Source organism: Bos indicus, chromosome 10, assembly GCF_029378745.1.
Source record: "Bos indicus isolate NIAB-ARS_2022 breed Sahiwal x Tharparkar chromosome 10, NIAB-ARS_B.indTharparkar_mat_pri_1.0, whole genome shotgun sequence".
In the NCBI taxonomy this organism is placed as follows: domain Eukaryota; kingdom Metazoa; phylum Chordata; class Mammalia; order Artiodactyla; family Bovidae; genus Bos; species Bos indicus.
The window spans coordinates 57,825,803-57,846,888 of NC_091769.1; the positions used below are offsets into that span (position 1 = coordinate 57,825,803).

Genomic DNA, 21,086 nt, shown 5'->3' on the forward strand with positions numbered 1-21,086 from the left:
GGTTGCATAGCCCTGACAAAGAGTGGCTTCTCTCAAGAGCACCCAAAGAACCAAGCCTTTGTACTGAGAGCAGACCTTCTCAGGACAGAAGGAAGAGACTGGACAATCAGAAAGAGCACCTCCTGGCCTGATGTCTGCCGTGGCTCAGTGCTGTAACTTCAGTTCTCTGTTCTTCAGGGATCCTTCGTCACAGCCCATTGTCTCCATCGCTGAACTCTTCATACATTCTTTTTATTATTAAAGCTGTTCCTTTAAGAATTCTATGAACTTACATTTAGAGAAAGGAATTCACATGTCATTTATTCAGGTTTCACTTCAGCACACATTCTATTACAAAGCTAAACTATATAAATTATCAACTTTGCAAAGTTACCTTTGGTTTTGATTTTTGCTTCCTGAGAATCCTTATCTAACCAGAAACCAGAAAGTTAAAAGGTCAACATTTTTTTTTTTATTGTGGTAAAATATGCTTATATGTGACTTTAAATTTACCATTTTAATTGTTTTGAGTGTAAAGTTCTATGACATTATAGTCACATAGTTGTAAGGCCAATGCTTAAATGTGGAATAAAAGTTTACAACCTTGCAAAACTCTTAAAAGGAGATGAAAGTAAAATTCTCAAGACAGAGAACAGGGAGCTTTGGAAGGTCTTCAGCGAATTTCATACTTTTCTTGTCCTCTGTAATCTTTCTGTTGTATCTTGGGTCCACATAAGCATTGTGTTAGGCTTTTGGGGTGAAAAGGTGTTATATTACTTTAAGAGCAAATGCTTTCTAGGTGTCAGGCAATTGGTTAATGCTCAAGGTACAAAGTAAAACAACAACAGCAAATCATCTTTGTCCTCCAGTAATTTCTAGTCAATCAGGGAAGTAAAAGTAAATCATTTATAAGGGGTATAAGGAGGCATTTACAGGGTTCTGTAGCAGTCCAATGGAGAGACATATAATTGGACGAGTTTCTGGGAAAGCTTTCTGGGGGGTAATGCTTGAACCAAGTTTAAAGGATGACTGAATATAACTCAGCAAAGAAGTGAGACAGTGAGACATGGCAGTAAGGAGTGACTACTGTGTGTTTCGTATTCAGTATCGGGTTTCCTCTGTCTGTTGCAGCCATATCAGTTTATTGTTTCATTTTATAGCTGGTGTCAAATCTGAAGGAAGAAAATACTTTGCTGAAGCAGGAAAAAGAGGTCCTCAATCACCGTATCGTGGAGCAGGCTAAGGAGATGACAGGTAAGGCTCATGTGGGGCCAGCCTACTGCACTCCAAACAACCTGAGACCAAGGGTTTAAAAGTTATAACTTTGCGTATTTAGGCTGGCATCAAAAAGGTTTCAGAGTTCCAGAGGCAGGCACTCTAAATATTTGGTTGAATTAGTTGGTGAATTTGTAAATCGTATCTCCCTAAGTACAAATATGAATTCATGCTTAGTCAATATCATATATAACTTAAAAAAATAATTGTATGTATGATTTATAGCTTATAGGAGTCCTCTTGATTTAAGACAAATTCTTGAGCTAATATGTATATTATAGGAGTATATGTATCTGTGTATATTATTGATTTTGCTAAATGAATGAATACTAATTTCCTAAGATCACTCACTTTTTACCATCTTAAAAAAAAAAGACACTAACTAGAGGTAGACATTTATTTGCTGTTGGTAAGATAAATTAAAATGATTATAATTTACAAGAAATCCACATATACTTAAACATGAGATAAGACGATGTATATCAAACTACAGCAATTGGTGGTAGAAATAAAAAGGAAGAGGTAGGTTAGAGTGAAAATATATGAAAAGAATTAACAGATTATTATCATTTTTGATATGGTATTCAAAAGAGGAGCAAAAACTTTCTAAAGTGTTGCAATGAGTTATCAAAACAATAATATGTTATTAGTAATGAGGAAATTGAGGAAAACAAGTCTCTGTTTATGAGGCAAATCAATTAAAATTTGGATGTTAGCTAGGGTCTCCAGATAGAGGTGATCTGAAAGCAAATTGAGATTAAAGAGAGAACCCTCAGGGGTTTTCCCCACACCATACCCTTCTTCCCAATTAAAGGGAATACTGTATAGAAAAGATAATAAAGTCTGGAATTTATAGGATAATCATAGAAAAGAGATAAGGTGAAGAAAAAGAGTCATAAAAGAAAGTTAAGACAGAAAGAGAAAACAGTCATTGAAGATGTAGAAAGAAGGTTGCTAGGATGCAGAATATAGTGGAAAAATCCAGAATGATGAGAACTCTTTTAGGAAAAAGGAAATGTTATTTGATACTAAAGAGAACAAAACAAATAGCAGTGGATTTGCCTAGGGAAAATTTGTTGGTAGCCTTGGGCAGCTTCCACAAACTTGTGAGAATAAAAGGCAATTTATAGAATGTTATATAGAGAAAAAAATCCTTTCACTCATTTATTTGCAAATTATTAAATCTCCAGGACAGGGGAACACTGTGGAGGCAGTCATGACAGGACACTTGGAAGTCCTTGGCCTCGTGGGGCTGACAGAGATGGTGAGCAATGAAGCAGGCAGGACAGATTAAGATATGGGCACAAAATATGAGGTAGGAAGCCCAGTATTTATAAATGTGGCTGGCTCAGCTCATTGAGAGAAAGCACATGGCTGAGATTTAAGGCTTTTTTATTGATACTTTGATCTGCAATCAAGGGCTAGTCTCCACTCTCCAAATGATGTCCTATCTACATGCCAGCCACTAGCGGATAGAGAGGGTAGAGTGAGGTGAGTAAATGGAAAAGTCAAGTCCCCAGCAGCACATAGGAATGGTGACAACAGAGGACCAGGTGTGGCAATTTACCTGAGTAGAATGGAAGGAGTAACAGGACAAGGGCATTCGCAGTATTGGGAAATTGTAAGACAGAAGCCAGGGACTGAGAGATGAGTAGAGAGACTCTGGAGAGCAGGACAGCTAGGTCTTCTGAGAAGTCACTGTTCCCCTAGGGGCCTGAGGAATGTCTCTAACTTTTTCAACAAAAGAATTTTATGAGTAGCCTGAAACAGAATACTAATGGAATAAAAAGTATGTACTTCTAGTTACTAAATGCTGACTAGTGGAAGTTATCAAGGATGTGCTGTAACCAATGAATAAACCAGTTCTGTTCATGGAAGAATACAATAGATGATTGTTGTTTTTAGTAAATTATTTTATTCTTTGGCCATGATATTTTCTCTTTCCCTGCCTCCACTAAGATACTCTTCATAGATCATAGTGCTGCTAAAAGTAGAACCCCTCCCAAAGACTGTAAGCCAGTGCCCATGTATTTATTCTTGCATTTTGTGAAGCTGTCTTTGGTATGTTTTTATCTCTCTCTTCTTTCAGAGACTATGGAGAAGAAGTTAGTAGAAGAAACAAAACAACTGGAACTCGATCTTAACGATGAAAGGCTGAGATATCAGAACCTTCTGAATGAGTTTAGTCGCTTGGAAGAACGCTATGATGACCTCAAGGAAGAGATGACTTTGATGGTGGTGAGTCAAATACTTTTGCCCATTTTTATAAAAAAATTTAAACGTGTGCAAAACTAAATAGAATAGTAGCATAAACCCCCATGTACTCCATGTACTCATCACTCAATTCCAAAACAGTCATCACATTTCTATCTCCCATTCTAACCTATATCACGCTCCATCCAATGGATTCGATTGTCTTAAAGCAAATCCCAGGAATCACATCACTGTATTCATAAATAGTTTTATAAATTCAAACACTTTGAAGACTAGACTATAAGTCAGCATTGCTGGACTTTGTTTATGTACTGAATGACTTAATGTAAAATTTGCTTATAAAGCAAATATTTGTAAGGTCAAGTATTTTCTCAGTAGTTTTTGTAATTTCAAAGGCATATTCCTAAACAAAGAAGATTCATCTGCTATTTGTAATAAATTGTCTTACCTATTTCATGGACTCTTCTGCATCTGGCCAAGTACTTTTTGTACTTTTGATAGTGCTGCACACCATCCCTGGTCTACTTATTCTGATATCAGGAAACAGAGTTCCCTGACAATCTTGTTCCTGCAACCGTCAGCCTTAAATGTAACCTAATGGCACAAATGACCAGAAATGCCCTGAAATATTTGCTGTAAAACACAAGATAATTTGGATGGGTGTGGTCAAGATGGCAGAAGAGGAGGACCCTGTGCTCAACTCTTCCCACAGGCATACCAAAATTATAACTTTACGGAGCAATTGTGTATAAGAATGACCTGAAGACTAGCAGTGTTAAAGTGCTGTTAAACTGCTGCACTCAATATGCCAGCAAATTTGGAAAACTCAGCAGTGGCCACAGGACTGGAAAAGGTCAGTTTTCTGTCCAATCCCAAAGAAAGGCAAATGCCAAAGAATGTTCAAACTACCAGACAATTACACTCATCTCACATGCTAGCAAAGTAATGCTCAAAATTCTCCCAAGCTAGACTTCAACAGCACCTGAACCAAGAACTTCCAGATGTTCAAGCTGGATTTAGAAAAGACAGGGGAACCAGAGATCAAGTTGCCAACATCTGCTGGATCATAGAAAAAGCAAGAGAATTCCAGAAAAGCATCTACTTCTGCTTCATTGACTACACTAAAAACTTTGTGTGGATCACAACCAACTGTGGAAATTGTTCAAGAGAGAGGAATACCAGACCACCTGACCTGCCTCCTGAGAAATCTGTATGCCAGTCAAGAAGCAACAGTTAGAACTGGACATGGAACAACAGACTGATATTGGGAAAGGAGTATGTCAAGGCTGTATTGTCACCCGGCTTATTTAACTTCTATGTAGAGTAAATCATGTGAAATGCTGGGCTGGGTGAGCACAAGCTAGAATCAAGATTGCCAGGAGAAATATCGATAACCTCAGACATGCAGATGACACCACCTTTATGTCAGAAAGCGAAGAACTAAAGAGCCTCTTGATGAAAGTGAAAGAGAATAGTGAAAAAGTGGCTTAAAACTCAGATTCAAAAAACTGAGATCATGACATCTGGTCCCATCACTTCATGGCAAATAGATGGGGAAACGATGGAACCAGTGACAGACTTTACTTTCTTGGGCCCCAAAATCACTGCAGATGGTGACTGCAGCCATGAAATTAAAAAATGCTTGCTCCTTGGAAGAAAAGTTGTGACAAACCTAGACAGCATATTAAAAAGTAGAAACAGTACTTTGTCCACAAAGGTCTGTCTAGTCAAAGCTATGGTTTTTCCAGTAGTCCTGTATGGATGTGCGAGTTGGACCATAAAGAAAGCTGAGCACCAAAGAATTGATGCTTTTGAGCTGTGGTGTTGGAGAAGACTCTTGAGAGTCCCTTGGACTGCAAGGAGATCAAACCAGTCAATCCTAAAGGAAATCAGTCCTGAATATTTATTGGAAGGACTAATGCTGAAGCTCTAATACTTTGGCTGCCTGATGTGAAGAACTGACTCATTAGAAAAGACCCTGATGCTGGGAAAGATTGAGGTAGAAGGAGAAGGAGATGACAAAGGATGAGATGGTTGGATGGTATCACCAATTCAATGGACATGAGTTTGAGCAAGCTCTGGGAGTTGGTGATGGACAGGAAAGCCTGGTGTGCTGCAGTTCATGGGGTTGCAAAGAGTTGGACACGACTGAGTGACTGAACTGAACTGAAGACTAGCAGAAATTATTTCATGCAACTAAAGATATAAAAAACAAACCTCAACAAAATGGGTAGAAGATTAAAGGTTACACAGAACAAAAAGATGTAAAATATGATGACAAAAACACTAATAGTGGAAGAGGAACTAAGAATGCATGGTTGTTATAATGTTTTGAACTTGAGATCATATTTAAATAATTATATATGTGTGTGTATGTATGTATATGTATATGATTGAACCTCCTTTATTGTTGCTTATATGATCCTTGTCATAACCACAAACATATTATAGATATACACATATATAAAAGGAGAGTAATCCAAATATAATAGTAAAGATAGTCATCAAATCACAAGGGAAGAAAGAAAGGAACAAAAAGGAGCTACAGCAACCAGAAAACAACTAACAAAATGGCAATACGTACATACCTATCAATAATTACTTTCAATGTATTAGACTAAGTGCTCTAATCAATAGACATAGAGTGGCAGAATGGATAATGAAAACAAGACATAAAGACACACACACACCTGTGAGAGAGTCAGTTCAGTTATAAAGACACATGTAGACTAAAAGGGAGAGAATGGAAAAAAGATATTCCATGGAAATGAAAAGAAAGCTGGGATGTCAAGAGTCAGACAAAATAGACTTTAAGACAAAGACAGTAACAAGAGACAAAAAAGGACATTACATAATAACAAAAGGATCAGTCCAACAAGAGGATATAATAGTGGTAAGTATATGTTCACCCATCATAGGTGCATCTGAATGCATACAGAAAATATTAACAAATGTAAAGAGAGAGATTGACAGTAACGCAATAATAGTAAGGGACTTTAATAATAGTAAGGGACTTTAATACCCCACTTACATCAAAGGACAGATCATCCAGAAGATTGAAATCATATCAGTCATCTTTTTCCACCACGATGCTATGAGAATAGAAATCAACTACAAGGAAAAACCTGAAAAAACAAATACATGGAGCTAAGCATACACTATTAAACAACCAATGGGTCACTGAATAAACCAAAGAGGAAATTTTGAAAATACCTGGAGATAAATGAAAGTGGAAACACAATGATTATCATCTGTGGAATGCAGCAAAAACAGTTCAAGAAGGGAATTTTAATGGCAAATAAATAAGCAGTCTAGCCTTATACCTAAAGGAAGTATTGTCAAAAAGAAGAACAAACAAAATTCAACATTAGTAGGAGAAAAAAAAGATTGGAATGGAAATGAAATAGACACTAAGAATCAGTTAAAAAGATGCGCAAAGCTAAAGAGCTGGTCCTGTGAGAAGATAAACAAAATTGGTAAACTATTAGCCATAATCATCAAGACAAAAAGAGAGAGCCCAGATTAATAAATCGGAAGTGAAAGAGTAGTTATACCACAGAAATACACAGGATCGTAAGAGGCTACTAGACAATTACATGCCAATAAAATGAGCAATCTAGAAGAAATAAACAAATTCCTAGAAACATACAATCTCCCAATACTGAATCAGGAAGAAACAGAAAATATGAACAGGTCAAATATCAATAATGGAATTGAATCAGCAGTCCACACACTTCCAACAAAAGTCCAGGGCCAGATGGCTTTGCAGGTGAATTCTGTCAAACATTTTAATAAAAGTTAACACCTATGCTCAATCTATTCCAGAAAGCTTCCAAACTCATTCTGTGAGGCATCACATTGATACCAAAATCGGACAAAGAAATCACACACACACACACACACACACACACACACACACACAGAAAATTGCAGGCCAAAATTACTAATAAACATAGAACAATCCAAGTGGTCTGGCTTGAGACACCAACTACTCCTGAGGGCTTGTTTCCCTGTGGTCTCACAGATGGGTCTGCTTTGTCTAAGCCTGGATGTTGGAAGGAACGAGGCAAAAAGCTCTTTGTGGCTTCTGGCTCTTTTCCTGCACCTTGGAAGGAGTAAAGGAAATTGGACAGATCACAAAGCTTTCAGAGGCCTTTTTGAAGCTCTCAGGATTTGTAACCCTAGAAGATCCAGGCCACTGAACCTCTCCACCTCTTCTGCTGGGGGCACCCTCGGAGCGAGGGGCCCAAACCCCACCTTTTTATTTCCTCTTCCTTCAAGTCATTCTTTAACCACTTCTCCAGAAAGGAAGGGACTGCAAATACCTAACTTTTCTATTCCCCACAGGCTTGCTGAATACTAGTTCATTAGTTACCACATGTCATGACACTATCACCTGGGCTCCCTGAATTAATAACCCAAGGATCTTCCCAGAGCAGCTTCCTGTTCTGCACACTCATCCTTGCCACTGCTGACTCCAGAGCTTCAGTTCCATGCATGAAACTGACAGAAGCTGTAATTGCCTGTGTGAAAACCCCCTCCCGTGACCTATTAATATGGTGCAGTAAAATGATTATGCTGTCATTGAATATATCCTGTGGACTTTTGGAGTGATTTTGTTTGATTATAATATGGAAGTCATCATACTTATGCTTCACCTCGTGTGACTAGCCACTCACAACTTTAAGAGGGGATCTGCTGTTAATCAGAGATGATTTTTATCTGAGTGTTTAGTTTTGCAGCTGTACTTGTCACACCCTCCTGGTGCCTCTTTCTGCTCAGGAGGTGACCCTTGTAAGAGTTTGTTAAGACAACATGGAATAGATTGTTTGGGCATGAGAGCATTAGGTCGTGAATATTAGAACCAAGTTAAGGTGGATGCTGTCTTAACTATGCCAAGTTCAATTATTTAATTATGTTGTGTTAACTGTAGCTGCTTATTTGTGTTGCAGAATGTGCCTAAACCTGGACACAAGAGAACAGACTCTACCCACAGCAGCAATGAGTCTGAATACACCTTTAGCTCTGAAATTGCAGAAACTGAAGATATTCCATCAAGGACAGAGGTATATTTTAGACACCTATCAATAAAAGTAAGATGTGCCCATCCTGTTATTAACAGAGAACATTTCCATTGCAGGGAGGACCCCATTTGTTCATAAATGTAACATTTGTTCTATATTCTTTATAAATGACTTGAAGGTGCTTAATTAGCTGTGTATATACATACCTATTACATATTTTTGTCAATCAATATTTCAATTTTTAATGTGATTTTGAGGACCAGATTTTCCCTTTTGTAATTCCCTTTTATACCTTAACATGTTCTGTATGTAAAAAATATATGAATTTATTTTAGACTGAGGTCATTTTTTGAAAAGTAAGCTTTTATCCTAGAATATTATAATATAAACACCAATGCCCTAGAGTTTAGCAGAATTGCTGCCTGTTTGGTGACAGTTTGTATGCATGGAAAACAGCTTATGAATCTGTCTTAGTGTTTTGTGTTACATGGTTTAAAATCAAAATGACATATTACTGTAACTCCAAGAGTACAGTGACTTTAAGTTAGATTGTTCCCAAACCAATTCTCATATCTTCTTCAAATATGATATTAGTTTCTGTAATGGGTAATTCAGGCACATTATTTTCTATTTTTATCTCATATTCTGAGAAAATGGCCAAGTCAGAAATAGACTGCTTCTGGCAGAAGAGCTGAAAAAAATTGAATGATTCTTTCCTTTCTTAGTTCTACTTGGGAATGAAAAGTTTCTCCATCTCATTCTGCTCATTTTAAAGAAAGTGTCACATTGTTGGAATGTCATATAGTTGGACTCATACATTCAAGGGGGCCAAGTAACTGGTCCAAGGTCACAGCTTGTAAGTGGCAGAGCCAGTATTCTAATTGAGACTTGTCTGTTCAGAGCTCCACACTTCACCTCCTCCCACTCAGGGGTTCTACACTGGAGTTCTCCAGTCCCCTTTCTACCTACAGATAAACAGATAACATTAGTCTGGGAACATTGATACAGCAATATGGCCAGTATATAATAGCAGAGGTTGTTCAAGTTATCTGTTGTGCAACAAACCATCCCTGACTTTAGTGGTTTCAAACTACAGCAATTTATTATTGCTCACAGTTCTTTGGGTTTTGACTGGGTGGTACTTCTGTCCCTTATGGTGTGGGTTGGAGTATCTCCCTGCATTCAGCTGGGGTGAGAAGGTCTCCTCCTTGGGTTTCTCCATGTTGCGTCTCTCTTCAATAATACAGTGAGTGGGTTCTAGGAGTACAAGGGCAAAAGATGTCAGGCTGTTAGAGCCAGGCCCAGAACTGGCATGGTAGCAGTTCTGCCACATTTTATGGTCAAAGCAAAGTATGAGGCCAGCCCAGATTCAAGGAGGGGAATGGACTCCATCTCTTAATGGGAAGAAAGTTATTTTTGTTGGGTGATCATTGGTAGCTGTCTTTGGAGATTACCCCAGAGTTAGACTTTGAAGATTTCAAAATTACAGCTTCTGAGCCTTTAGTGGATATAAAGGTGTTTTCTCCAAATTCTTACAGATTTGAGGGGAGAGGTAACCTTTTTCATTTCTCATTCTCACTTGTTTTATGTCAAATGACTGAACTGAACTGAACAGTGGGATTTGGTACAGTTTTCATCTTTTTTGAAAAATGAAGAATGAATTGTGCTTCAGGAATCACCAACAGATCTTGGGGTATTGATACTGTCTGTCACATGGTAGTCATGTATGACCACCAGCAGTAGGTCATACACAGGAAGTCTCCTCTCAGAAACGAGGAAGGATATTGACTGAACTAGTCATGCTTGTTGCTTGTGACTGAGTGCGTGCATCTGAGACGTGGCTGGCTTTGGTTAGTGCTGTCTTCATCATGGGGCAGACTACAGTCACTCTCCTCCTTAGGACTGAGTTCATAACCTTAGCCTCAGTCTCTCTGCATTTCAGTTTCCTCCTCTATAAAGTGGCACTGCTATTATTATCTTACTTTATAGTGATGTTTTGAAGATTAAGTGAGTTAATTTTTACATACTTGCAACAGTGTTAGATACATAATAAGTGTTCAATAAATAAAGGTTTTTGCTCCAATAAACAGGCTTTAAACCCAGTCTAATAAACAGACTGGGTGTGGCCAGGATCAGAAAGATGGGAATCTGTACAACTGATAATAGGAAAAGAGAGATTGATCATCAAAGGGAAGTTGGGCAGGAGACATGGCAATCTAAGGCTATGGCTGTCACTTTGCTCTTCAAGTTACTTACCACCTCCAGGTTTGCATTTCTTCCTGCTACTTCCTCTATAATGGCCAGGTTTACAAATCACCTCTTAGAAACTAAAGGAAAACTTTCAACTCCTGTATGTAGTATTCCCAAGTAACTCCTTTAGAATCCAGGGGCCAGGGCAATAAGGGGATCACTCTTGCTTATGAATTGATTTTTAAATTAAAATAGATTGTTTTGAAACACAGAATTCTGACCTCAATCATGTGTTAATAGCAAAATTTGATGTAAAAATAAAGGATTAATGTCTCTTTAGTCACAAATCACAAACGTGTGATTTGCTGTTCACAAGTCACAGTGGCACCTCCACTGCTGTTTGTGGAGAACTCACCTGCCAGCTCTGCTTGCCTTACAGCCCTCCCACACTTCCAGCGTCTTTGTGGTCTGGGGTTACAAAGACCACGTAACACTTTTGGGAACCATTGCTTTCCCTGCTGTGTCATGCACCTTTCTTAGTAACCATTGACTAATTATCTCAGTTCTGCTTCTGCTCTCAAGCTTCCTCACACTTGTCAAATCCAGGGAAAGCATCACTGTAACTTTCTCAGCTACTGTTAGCAATAATTCCCGGATGACTGCCAGGCCTGTCATGGTAATTTTGTGAAGAAATTCTGTTATTTTCCTGATTTTCCTCTAACGAGAGACTGTTGTTATTTTTTAGATTAGTTTTTAAAGCTTCACTTTCTTGGAAAAGCCCTAGATGACAAAGTCCTTACAAAGGAAAGAAAGCAAAAACAAAACCCTAGACACTTTCCTGAGCTAGATGGTCCAGTCATCCTCCTTGCTCATGTGGTATGGGGAGGACAATATCTCTTTGATTATACATGTCATTAGAGATAAGAATGGGCACCATTTGGAGCACTCTTAGTTACTAATCATTATGTCTCAAAGCTAGTGGAGGTGATGAAATTTCAGTTGAGCTATTCCAAATCCTGAAAGATGATTCTGTGAAAGTGCTGTACTCAATATGCCAGCAAATTTGGAAAACCCAGCAGTGGCCACAGGACTGGAAAAGGTCAGTTTTCATCCCAATCCCAAAGAAAGGCAATGCCAAAGAATGCTCAAACTACCACGCAATTGCACTCATCTCACACGCTAGTAAAGTAATGCTCAAAATTCTCTAAGCCAGGCTTCAGCAATATGTGAACCGTGAACTTCCTGATGTTCAAGCTGGTTTTAGAAAACGCAGAGGAACCACAGATCAAATTACCAACATCCGCTGGATCATAGAAAAAGCAAGAGAGTTCCAGAAAAACATCTATTTCTGCTTTATTGACTATGCCAAAGCCTTTGACTGTGTGGATCACAATAAACTGTGGAAAATTCTGAAAGAGATGGGAATACCAGACCACCTGATCTGCCTCTTGAGTAATTTGTATGCAGGTCAGGAAGCAACAGTTAGAACTGGACGTGGAACAACAGACTGGTTCCAAATAGGAAAAGGAGTTTGTCAAGGCTGTATATTGTCACCCTGTTTATTTAACTTATATGCAGAGTACATCATGAGAAATGCTGGACTGGAAGAAATACAAACTGGAATCAAGATTGCCAGGAGAAATATCAATAACCTCAGATATGCAGATGACACCACCGTTATGGCAGAAAGTGAAGAGGAACTCAAAAGCCTCTTGATGAAAGTGAAAGTGGAGAGTGAAACAGTTGGCTTAAAGCTCAACATTCAGAAAACGAAGATCATGGCATCCGGTCCCATCACTTCATGGGAATGGGGAAACAGTGGAAACAGTGTCAGACTTTATTTTTCTGGGCTCCAAAATCACTACAGATAGTGACTGCAGCCATGAAATTAAAAGACGCTTACTCCTTGGAAGGAAAGTTATGACCAACCTAGATAGCATATTCAAAAGCAGAGACATTACTTTGCCAACAAAGGTTCGTCTAGTCAAGGCTATGGTTTTTCCTGTGGTCGTGTATGGATGTGAGAATTGGACTGTGAAGAAGGCTGAGCGCCAAAGAATTGATGCTTTTGAACTGTGGTGTTGGAGAAGACTCTTGAGAGTCCCTTGGACTGCAAGGAGATCCAACCAGTCCATTCTGAAGGAGATCAGCCCTGGGATTTCTTTGGAAGGAATGATGCTAAAGCTGAAACTCCAGTACTTTGGCCATGTCATGCGAAGAGTTGACTCATTGGAAAAGACTCTGATGCTTGGAGGGATTGAGGGCAGGAGGAGAAGGGGACGACAGAGGATGAGATGGCTGGATGGCATCACTGACTCGATGGACGTGAGTCTGAGTGAACTCCAGGAGTTGGTGATGGACAGGGAAGCCTGGCATGCTGCGATTCATGGGGTCGCAAAGAGTCGGACACGACTAAGCGACTGATCTGATCTGATCTGATGTCTCAAACAGTTTTGCACTTGTCAAGTGTTCCTATCCATAAAATTTTGTTCTTATCTATAGCAATTAGTTAATTTTTTGTGTAATATTAGCTGGTATCTAAAGAGTTATCCCACCCTATTTTAATAAAAGGATTCCTTTTCAACAAAAAATGACCATTCAAAGCTGAGAGGAATTATTCCCAAATGATGACATTTTAATTACAGTGAATGAAATATTATATTCACTTATAGGATGAAGGCTTCAGTTATAGTATGAAAAAAGGATTAAATAATTAAAATTTTCAGGGATATATACATCATTAATGGGCTTCCCCAGTGGTTCAGTAAAGAATCCTCCTGCAATGCAGGAGCCACAGGAGACACAGGTTCAATCCCTGGGTTGGAAAGATCCCCTGAGAGGGAGGGAATGGCAAGCCACTCCATCATTCTTGCCTGGAGAATCCCCATGGACAGAAGAGTCTGGTGGGCTACAGACCACAGTGTGGCAAAGAGTGGGACATGACTGAAGCAACTTTGCGTGTATACATACATCATTAATAAGATGAACAAATGTTAAAATACACAAGATGGAATGTTTATATTATAAATAAGCTAAAATATCAGTATTTGTGGGGTGTATAGAAATAAGTATTTATGTGAATGAAATTCTGTAGTGATTTTATGTTAAGGAAATATGTTTTCTCTATTCTACTAAGTCAGGACAGACAATATACCCAACCTTTTTCTTACTCTGAGCATGATAAAATGGACAGTAAGAAAAGTCCAGGTCTAACTAGCGTGTAGATAAATGACCCTGATAGCCTATAAGTGCCCCACTTCTTGGTTTACTTGATTCTTCTTAGGTGTTTGTTTTTTTCTAGAACTAAAATGATGCTGAACTTGGCACTACTAGGAATTCACAAAAGATCAAAGATAGCTAATGAATATAAAAATTATTCAACCTCATTAAATGGCAAAGAAATATAAGTTAAAACAATAATGAAATACCACTATTGGTATTTCAAATGAGCCAATTTTTTTTTAATGATATAACAGTCGTTGCTGCTCCAGGCAAGGTGGTGGTTACTGATGGAAGTATAAACAGGCCTAATAGACATTAAAGCATTAATGTTTAGATATTTATATACTAGGATGTTTACTTTAGTATATTTCAGTACAAAAATTAGAAATAACTTAAGTGCTCATCTGTAACATGATGATGAAGCAAATGATGGTATACATTTTAATACAGCCATCAAAAATTATGCTTTCAAGTATCATATTATAAATTTGGGAAACAGTTATAATGAATGCCAAGTTTTTAAGATGGTACAAAATTATGATGAAATATTTTTCCTGTTCTATAAATTTATAGAAAAAAGACTGGACAAAAATTATGAGTTTTCTCTGCATATGAGGTTATACTTACAGTTCTCATTCTTGTACTTTTCTTATTTCCTAAATTTTCTATGAAAACTTATTTTGCTTTTATATCAAGAAAAAACTTTTTTTTTAAAAATTGACATTTGGAAATGTAAGATTTGCTGATCAATTAAGAGGGCTTCCCTTGTGGCTCAGTTGGTAAAGAATCCACCTGCAATGTGGGAGATCTGGGTTCGGTCCCTGGGTTGGGAAAATCCCCTGGAGAAGGGAAAGGTTGATAATTATACTTATTAATTATTAATATAACACTTAATTATATTTGTTATAATTAATAATTATACTTTGATTATTTAATTAAATAAATAAATTGTTCTTACCATTCTTTTTCTCTCTGACGAAAAGAGACTCTTTATCTTCTGCACTGAGTCTAATGATACAATTCTTTCTCTTAACTCATTAAAAATTCAAACACAAAGTAAATGAGGTAAAACAATTATGACATTCTCAGAATTTCCATGATGGTTAATTACTTCTTTTTGCTTGTCTTGAATTAGTGTATCTTTATTTAACCTGGTAGTTCTTCCTGTGATTCTGTTTTGGAACCAGTTGACATACTTTTAAATGCTACTGGGTTATCTTTTAGTTTATTAAGGGTTATATATGTTTTGGTTTTTTTGTTTTCTCTCTGTATGATCTCAATATATTTATACTAGCATTTCACCTTTTCAAAAATCATTTTTCCTAATTATAAAAGTAGTACATGCTTATTGTACACAATTCAAATATAGAAATGTATGAAACTGAAAATAAAACTTTCCCACAGTACCTCACATTTTCTAAGATAACCATGATGGCCTTTTAGATTGTTGTATGCCATGGGCTTGGTATATTTAAAAGTCACGTGTATTTTTTTTTTTTTTAAGAAAAATTAGATCACAATATAGATACTATCCTGCAAGTTGTATATTTCACTTAATACTTTTATCTAGAACATATTTATCTACTTGTGTAGATCTACTTCATTGTTTTTAACAGCTGTAAATATCTCATAGTTTGATTATACCAGAATTTATTTAAGTAGGTCTCCTATTGACCAGTATTTGGAGTCTTTTCAGGTTTTGTGATTACAAAAATACTACAGTGAACATCTTTTATATTGATATTTTTGTGTACTTGTGTAAATATTTTTGTAGAATTAATTCTTAAACATAGATTGCTAGTTTAATGGATATACAGATTTAAATTTTAATGAATACAGCTCACTTTCTCTTCTAAAGGGCCTACTTATACTTCCACCAACATCATGTAAGACACTGTTAGTCTTTATCAATATGATGGAGGAAAGTGGTACCTCACTGTTGTTTAATTTGCATTTCTCCATTTATTAGCTCGTTGGATGTGCTATTCATGTACTCTTTGGCCATTTATATTTCTCCTATAAGTTTGACTATTTTTCTATCGAGCTGCTCATCATTTTCTCATCAGATTTTACATCTTATGAATCATCTTGACCATCTTATAATTTCTGGAGTTTAGGAGCCAAGTGAGAAGAAGGTGCCTCTGGACATGTCATTGTTCCTCAAGCTCCAGAAGCGGGTCACAGAGCTGGAGCAGGAGAAGCAGGTGATGCAGGATGAGCTGGACCGCAAGGAGGAGCAGGTGCTCCGCAGCAAGGCAAAGGTGAGCAGAGCTCTCCCACCCTGGGGCCATGGCAAACTGGGTTCTGTGGTCTCTTTAATGGGAACTTAGGCTAGAAGTACTTTAATCAAGTAGGATTTCCTTCAAGTGAGGGCTAAATTCTCTTTACTGTTTTCTGCAGAGCTAGGTAATATTCTGAGTAAAAATTAACAATTAAAATATAACTACTTATTTATAAAGTTCTTAACTTTATGTTTTTCCCTAGGAAGAAGAAAGACCACAGATTAGAGGTGCAGAACTGGAATATGAGTCACTCAAGGTAATGGGAAGTGTCTGGTCAAGACTTTGAATATCTTGTTTTGGCAAGAAACCCATTCAGAGCCTCTTTCTCTCAGAGAACATCCTTGGTGGTACCTGAGGCCCTAGCTTAAGCTCTTTGCAGGCATTATTTCTGGCCTTGCATTGTTACCTTTTTAAAGTTCTCTTTCACAGAAGCTAGATTTCAGCCTAAGCAGTAGCTGCCTTTGGAGGCTGTGGAAAGTAGTAAAGGACATGGACCCTGGTGTCAGACTGCTTGGGTTCAAATGCTGGATCCCCCACTCTATGGCTGTATGCAAATAATCCTCAGTTATCTCATGTATACAGTGGGAACAATGATAATATTTATCTTATAGGACTTTCATGAGGATTATATGAAGAAATTCATGAAAACTGTGTAGAATAGTGCTGAGCACATAGTAAAGACACAACATACGTTGGCTGCTGTCATTATCTTCATCATTTTAAAATACAGGCACTTTATACATCAGCCTTAGTTTTTAACAACAATCCTGCAAGTAAGCATTTTAATTCCCATTTTATAGATGAAGAAATCGACACTAAGAAGTATACGTAACTTCCTAAGATAACCCCACTAGAAACTGACAGGAGCGGACTTTGAATGTTGGTGTCTCTGACTCCAAACCCCATGCTCTAACCGTCACATCCCACTGAAACTATGTGTTTGCAGTGAAAGACAGATATTTGTTTACAGAGAAGAAACATAGTCTAACATTTTAAAGAACAGTTGGAGGGAAGGGGATGGAGGTGGAGAACTCTATCTTCTTAGTGGTTCAAGGCAGAGTCTTACTAGATGGAGATAAGCTGCCACTGTGTGTTCTAGAGCGCACGAACACAGGAAAAGGCCCTGGTTAGGCACATTAGTTCCTAAAATACAGAGCATCTTGGGTAACACAGAGATGAAGCCCAGAGGGGAAACTGTCCCATTGCTTGATTCCGAGCTGGCTGTGCACCACCTGGCTCCTTCCTTTGCTTTCCAGAATCAAAATCTTGAGCCCCTAGAAGTCTGAGCTATCAGATTGTCAGCTGTCAAGTCACCACCAGCTCCAAAAGTTCCCTAGGTTATTAATTAATTTATTAGCCTTAGATTTATTATTCTTGATGTTTTCCGATCATGCCAGTTTTTAAACTTTTTTTCTGCTTTTGAAAATTATGGTTTAAAATAGCTGGAAAATTGCAATAAGGTTCATAATTATAACCAAGCAAAACTAAAAATTAGAAAAGCCACAAAATATTTAACAGTAGACATTTACATATACTTGAGAACTCCTGAGGTCTCTCTAAACAATCATGAATTTTTTTTTGTTTTTAGTAATATTATGCAAATCTAGTCCTGATAAATTATTTCCTATTACTGTGATTTAGAACATAATCTATGCACATTAAGAGGCCCCTGTTCTGTGTGGATTGCTGCTTCCCACAGTCCAGAGCCCTGACAAGTGCCTCCTCTCCAGGCTGTATGGCATCGTGGTGTGGAGAGTGCCTGTCCTCTACCCGCCCAAACCCACAATGCCTTGTTCAACTCCTTCCCCTGAAGACACTAAGAGTGATTCTAAACACTTAACTGATAATACCTTATATTTACCTTACAATTTGAAATGTTTTTCCTTTACCTTATCTTGTTTAGTCATTGTCACACTTCTGAGATAATTTTTATATCCTTTATAAGATCAATTAACTGAGGCCTTAGAACAGTGAAGAGATTTACTATCAGTTGGTAAAGTCTGATCTTGAATCCAGATTGCCAAACAATAGGAAACATGCTAGGTTCCCATCACAACTTGTTTGAAAACTAATTTTCACCCCCAAAATATGATATTTACTGTTTAAATACCCCATAGGACCTTTTTTAGCCTTTCTAAATTATAACATAATTAAATATTTTGCTCCCCCAGTGAAAGTACTACTAGGGTAGTACATTTTTATGTTTGTGGAAAAAGAAAAGGGTGGCAGCAAAGGGTCATCTCCATTATTCTCCTTTGTCTTTTATACTCTTTGCCTAGAAAACCAAATCATGATATGGGTTATGCAAGACAGGAATCAGATGGGATGGGATGGGACAGGCCAAAGGAACAGGGATAGGAATCTGATCTCCAAATCTTCTGCTTCTGCCTGCCTTTCACAAAAAAATTGACAAGGAGAGACATTCTCTGTAGTATGTTAAAAATGAAGCCCAGATCACAAAGTTCCAAAGTGTTAGAGCTGTGTTTCCAAAATGTGGTCCCTGGGCCATCTGCGTCAACAACACCTGGAAACTTGATGGAAAAGCGAATCTGTGGGCGTCACACCAAATCTAAAGCCCTCCACCCTCTAGGTGATTCTGATGCACGTTAAAGTTTGGGAAACATGGCATCGGAGCTTAGGTGTTGAAGTAGAGACATTCATATTTTTTCTGTTGCAGAAACAGAAATATGAATCTGATTACTTCGGTGGGATACTGGGGATAGGAAGGAGCATTCATTTACACATAAGAATGAACTAATCCATGAAAGAAAAGGTTATAAATTCTTAAAGCAGAAAAAAAAAGGTCTTCAGATAGTCTTAGTGTGACATATTGAAAGGTCTAATTTGGTGCTACAAACCTAAAATTGCTTCTCTGGAAGAAACAATAAAATGTTTTATGTTTGTATGGAAGGGTCTCGCTTTCATTATTGTAATGCTAAATAAATCAGCATGGTACTTTTGATGCCTGCTTGCTTCACTATTTCCCACCCAGTATCCTATCCCCTTTGTATTTTAGTGTCAGTAAACAGTTTAGCATCAGAACTCTATTCTGGGCTCCTGTTGCCATTGTTGGAGCAGAGCGTGCCAAGGGCAGTGCTAACTGGTGACATGAGGATGGCTGGTGGTCTGTGACAGTGTGGAGATGGTGAAGGTGGTCTGTGACAGTGTGGAGATGGTGAAGGATGTGTGTGTCCATCTGGATGGCTGAGGGAGGAGGTGGCCCATCCTCTCCTTCCACATCTCAAGGTTTCTGCCAGCACCTTCACAAGCTTGTCACACAGGAAAGAAGTTTCAAAAATATATTGTTTGTTGTTATTGAAACACTATAGAGAATTTTATTAGCTTACATGTCATATAATTTCTTAATTAGAAATTAGAAGCCTAAAATTCCAGTGGTTTTTCTCGTCCGCTTTACAACAGAGATAAGAGGATGCTACTCAACATTTCAGGGATCTGCTCATTTGAACCATTCATTAGAAGTAACCTGACAGTTGGACCCTTATACTTGCACTTGTATTTACACATAAAGAAAACCTGAGCTTCTTAGTACTTACCCAAACTCATACCTAAGGACTCAGCATTCTCTTCAGGCCTGTGAACATACCCTGGGCAGACCTGGAACAAATTTGATTCTGAAACCTGGGTTGATGAAGCAAAGTATCATTCACCTTGCTCAGTTCCACTTGATGTTGACTTTCTGAATTTGCAGAGCTGAGTTCCCAGGGGAACCATTCCCTAGGGTGGCTCTGGTGGTCTTTTCCAGCAGAATTCTTCTGCTTTCCTGGGGAAAGGTAAGTAATCCTATGTAAAGCTGAGGAAGATGGTGATGAACCATTCTTTGTCTCATCCTACAGCGTCAAGAACTAGAGTCAGAAAACAAAAAACTGAAAAATGAGCTAAATGAGTTACGAAAGGCCCTCAGTGAGAAAAGTGCCCCTGAGGTGACTGCCCCAGGCGCGCCAGCCTACCGTGTCCTCATGGAGCAGCTGACGTCTGTGAGTGAGGAGCTTGATGTCCGCAAGGAGGAAGTCCTCATCCTGAGGTCTCAGCTGGTGAGCCAGAAGGAAGCCATACAACCCAAGGTGAGCATGAGCAAGTGGCAAAGGTGGGTGTTGGGGACTGGCCTCTTCCTGTTCTTTCCCTCCAATTTATGTGAAGGAAACCTAAGTGTATTTAGTCTAATTGAGGATATCATCGTTTGAAAAAAAGAAACTCAACATTGTTTAAAAACTGTTGCAAATACCAATTAGACTGAGCAAGAAGCAAGTAAAATCCCAACTGCTTCTCAAAGTTTCACCTCTCACTCATTAACAAAGGGCTTTTAAAATGAATATTTTTATAGTAATCTGACCACAATAAATTTTAATCAGAAATACAATTCTGTTAAGTACAAAAATCCATAAATTACCTTGCTGTGGGAAGCCATTAAATACAATTTTAAATTATTTGTTGAAAATAGCCTGTTTATACCTTCTTGTATAAGCACTGTGCTAAAATTACAGAAACCAAGATAGCCTTGGTTTTTGTAATAATGCTAGCAGAGTATTACACAAGAAGAAGAGGAACTGCACTAGATTGTAAAGACTGGGGTGGACCTCTTTCTTAATGTCCAGTGTCCTTTGTCTTAAGATTTGGTGCAATATGTCATTAGACCAATCTAATAAATGAGGTTTTAAAGAATGTAAGTTGAAAAAAAAAAAAAAGAAAGAAAATAGCCTGTTTAACTGGGAAGATAACACATGTAAAGATTGTACATGAGATCAATGAAGAGAAGTGACATGGAGATGATTTCTGCTCACCTCAAGGAATTCTGTTTAATGTGGGAGTGGGCCCAGATGGAAGGGACTGTATTTAGTGATTCCACAGAAGGGACCTAGGATGGAGATATAGATGGTTCTTT

At 38.0% G+C, this 21,086-nt stretch overlaps 1 protein-coding gene and 1 non-coding gene across 6 annotated transcripts in view; both read left to right on the forward strand.

Annotated features, from left to right (window-relative positions):
* Positions 1 to 21,086, forward strand: part of MYO5A (myosin VA) — a 205,274-nt gene that overhangs the window by 146,555 nt on the left and 37,633 nt on the right. For all 5 annotated transcript variants that reach the window (XM_070797537.1, XM_070797534.1, XM_070797535.1 and 2 more), the window contains 6 exons: positions 1,140 to 1,233; positions 3,344 to 3,492; positions 8,421 to 8,534; positions 16,022 to 16,165; positions 16,389 to 16,442; positions 20,041 to 20,268. In XM_070797537.1, the coding sequence (XP_070653638.1) occupies positions 1,140 to 1,233; positions 3,344 to 3,492; positions 8,421 to 8,534; positions 16,022 to 16,165; positions 16,389 to 16,442; positions 20,041 to 20,268 (783 nt within the window). The remainder of the gene's footprint in view (positions 1 to 1,139; positions 1,234 to 3,343; positions 3,493 to 8,420; positions 8,535 to 16,021; positions 16,166 to 16,388; positions 16,443 to 20,040; positions 20,269 to 21,086) is intronic.
* Positions 20,655 to 20,831, forward strand: LOC139185519 (small nucleolar RNA SNORA81). The gene has a single exon (XR_011569098.1). It is a non-coding gene; the product is annotated as a small nucleolar RNA SNORA81 (small nucleolar RNA).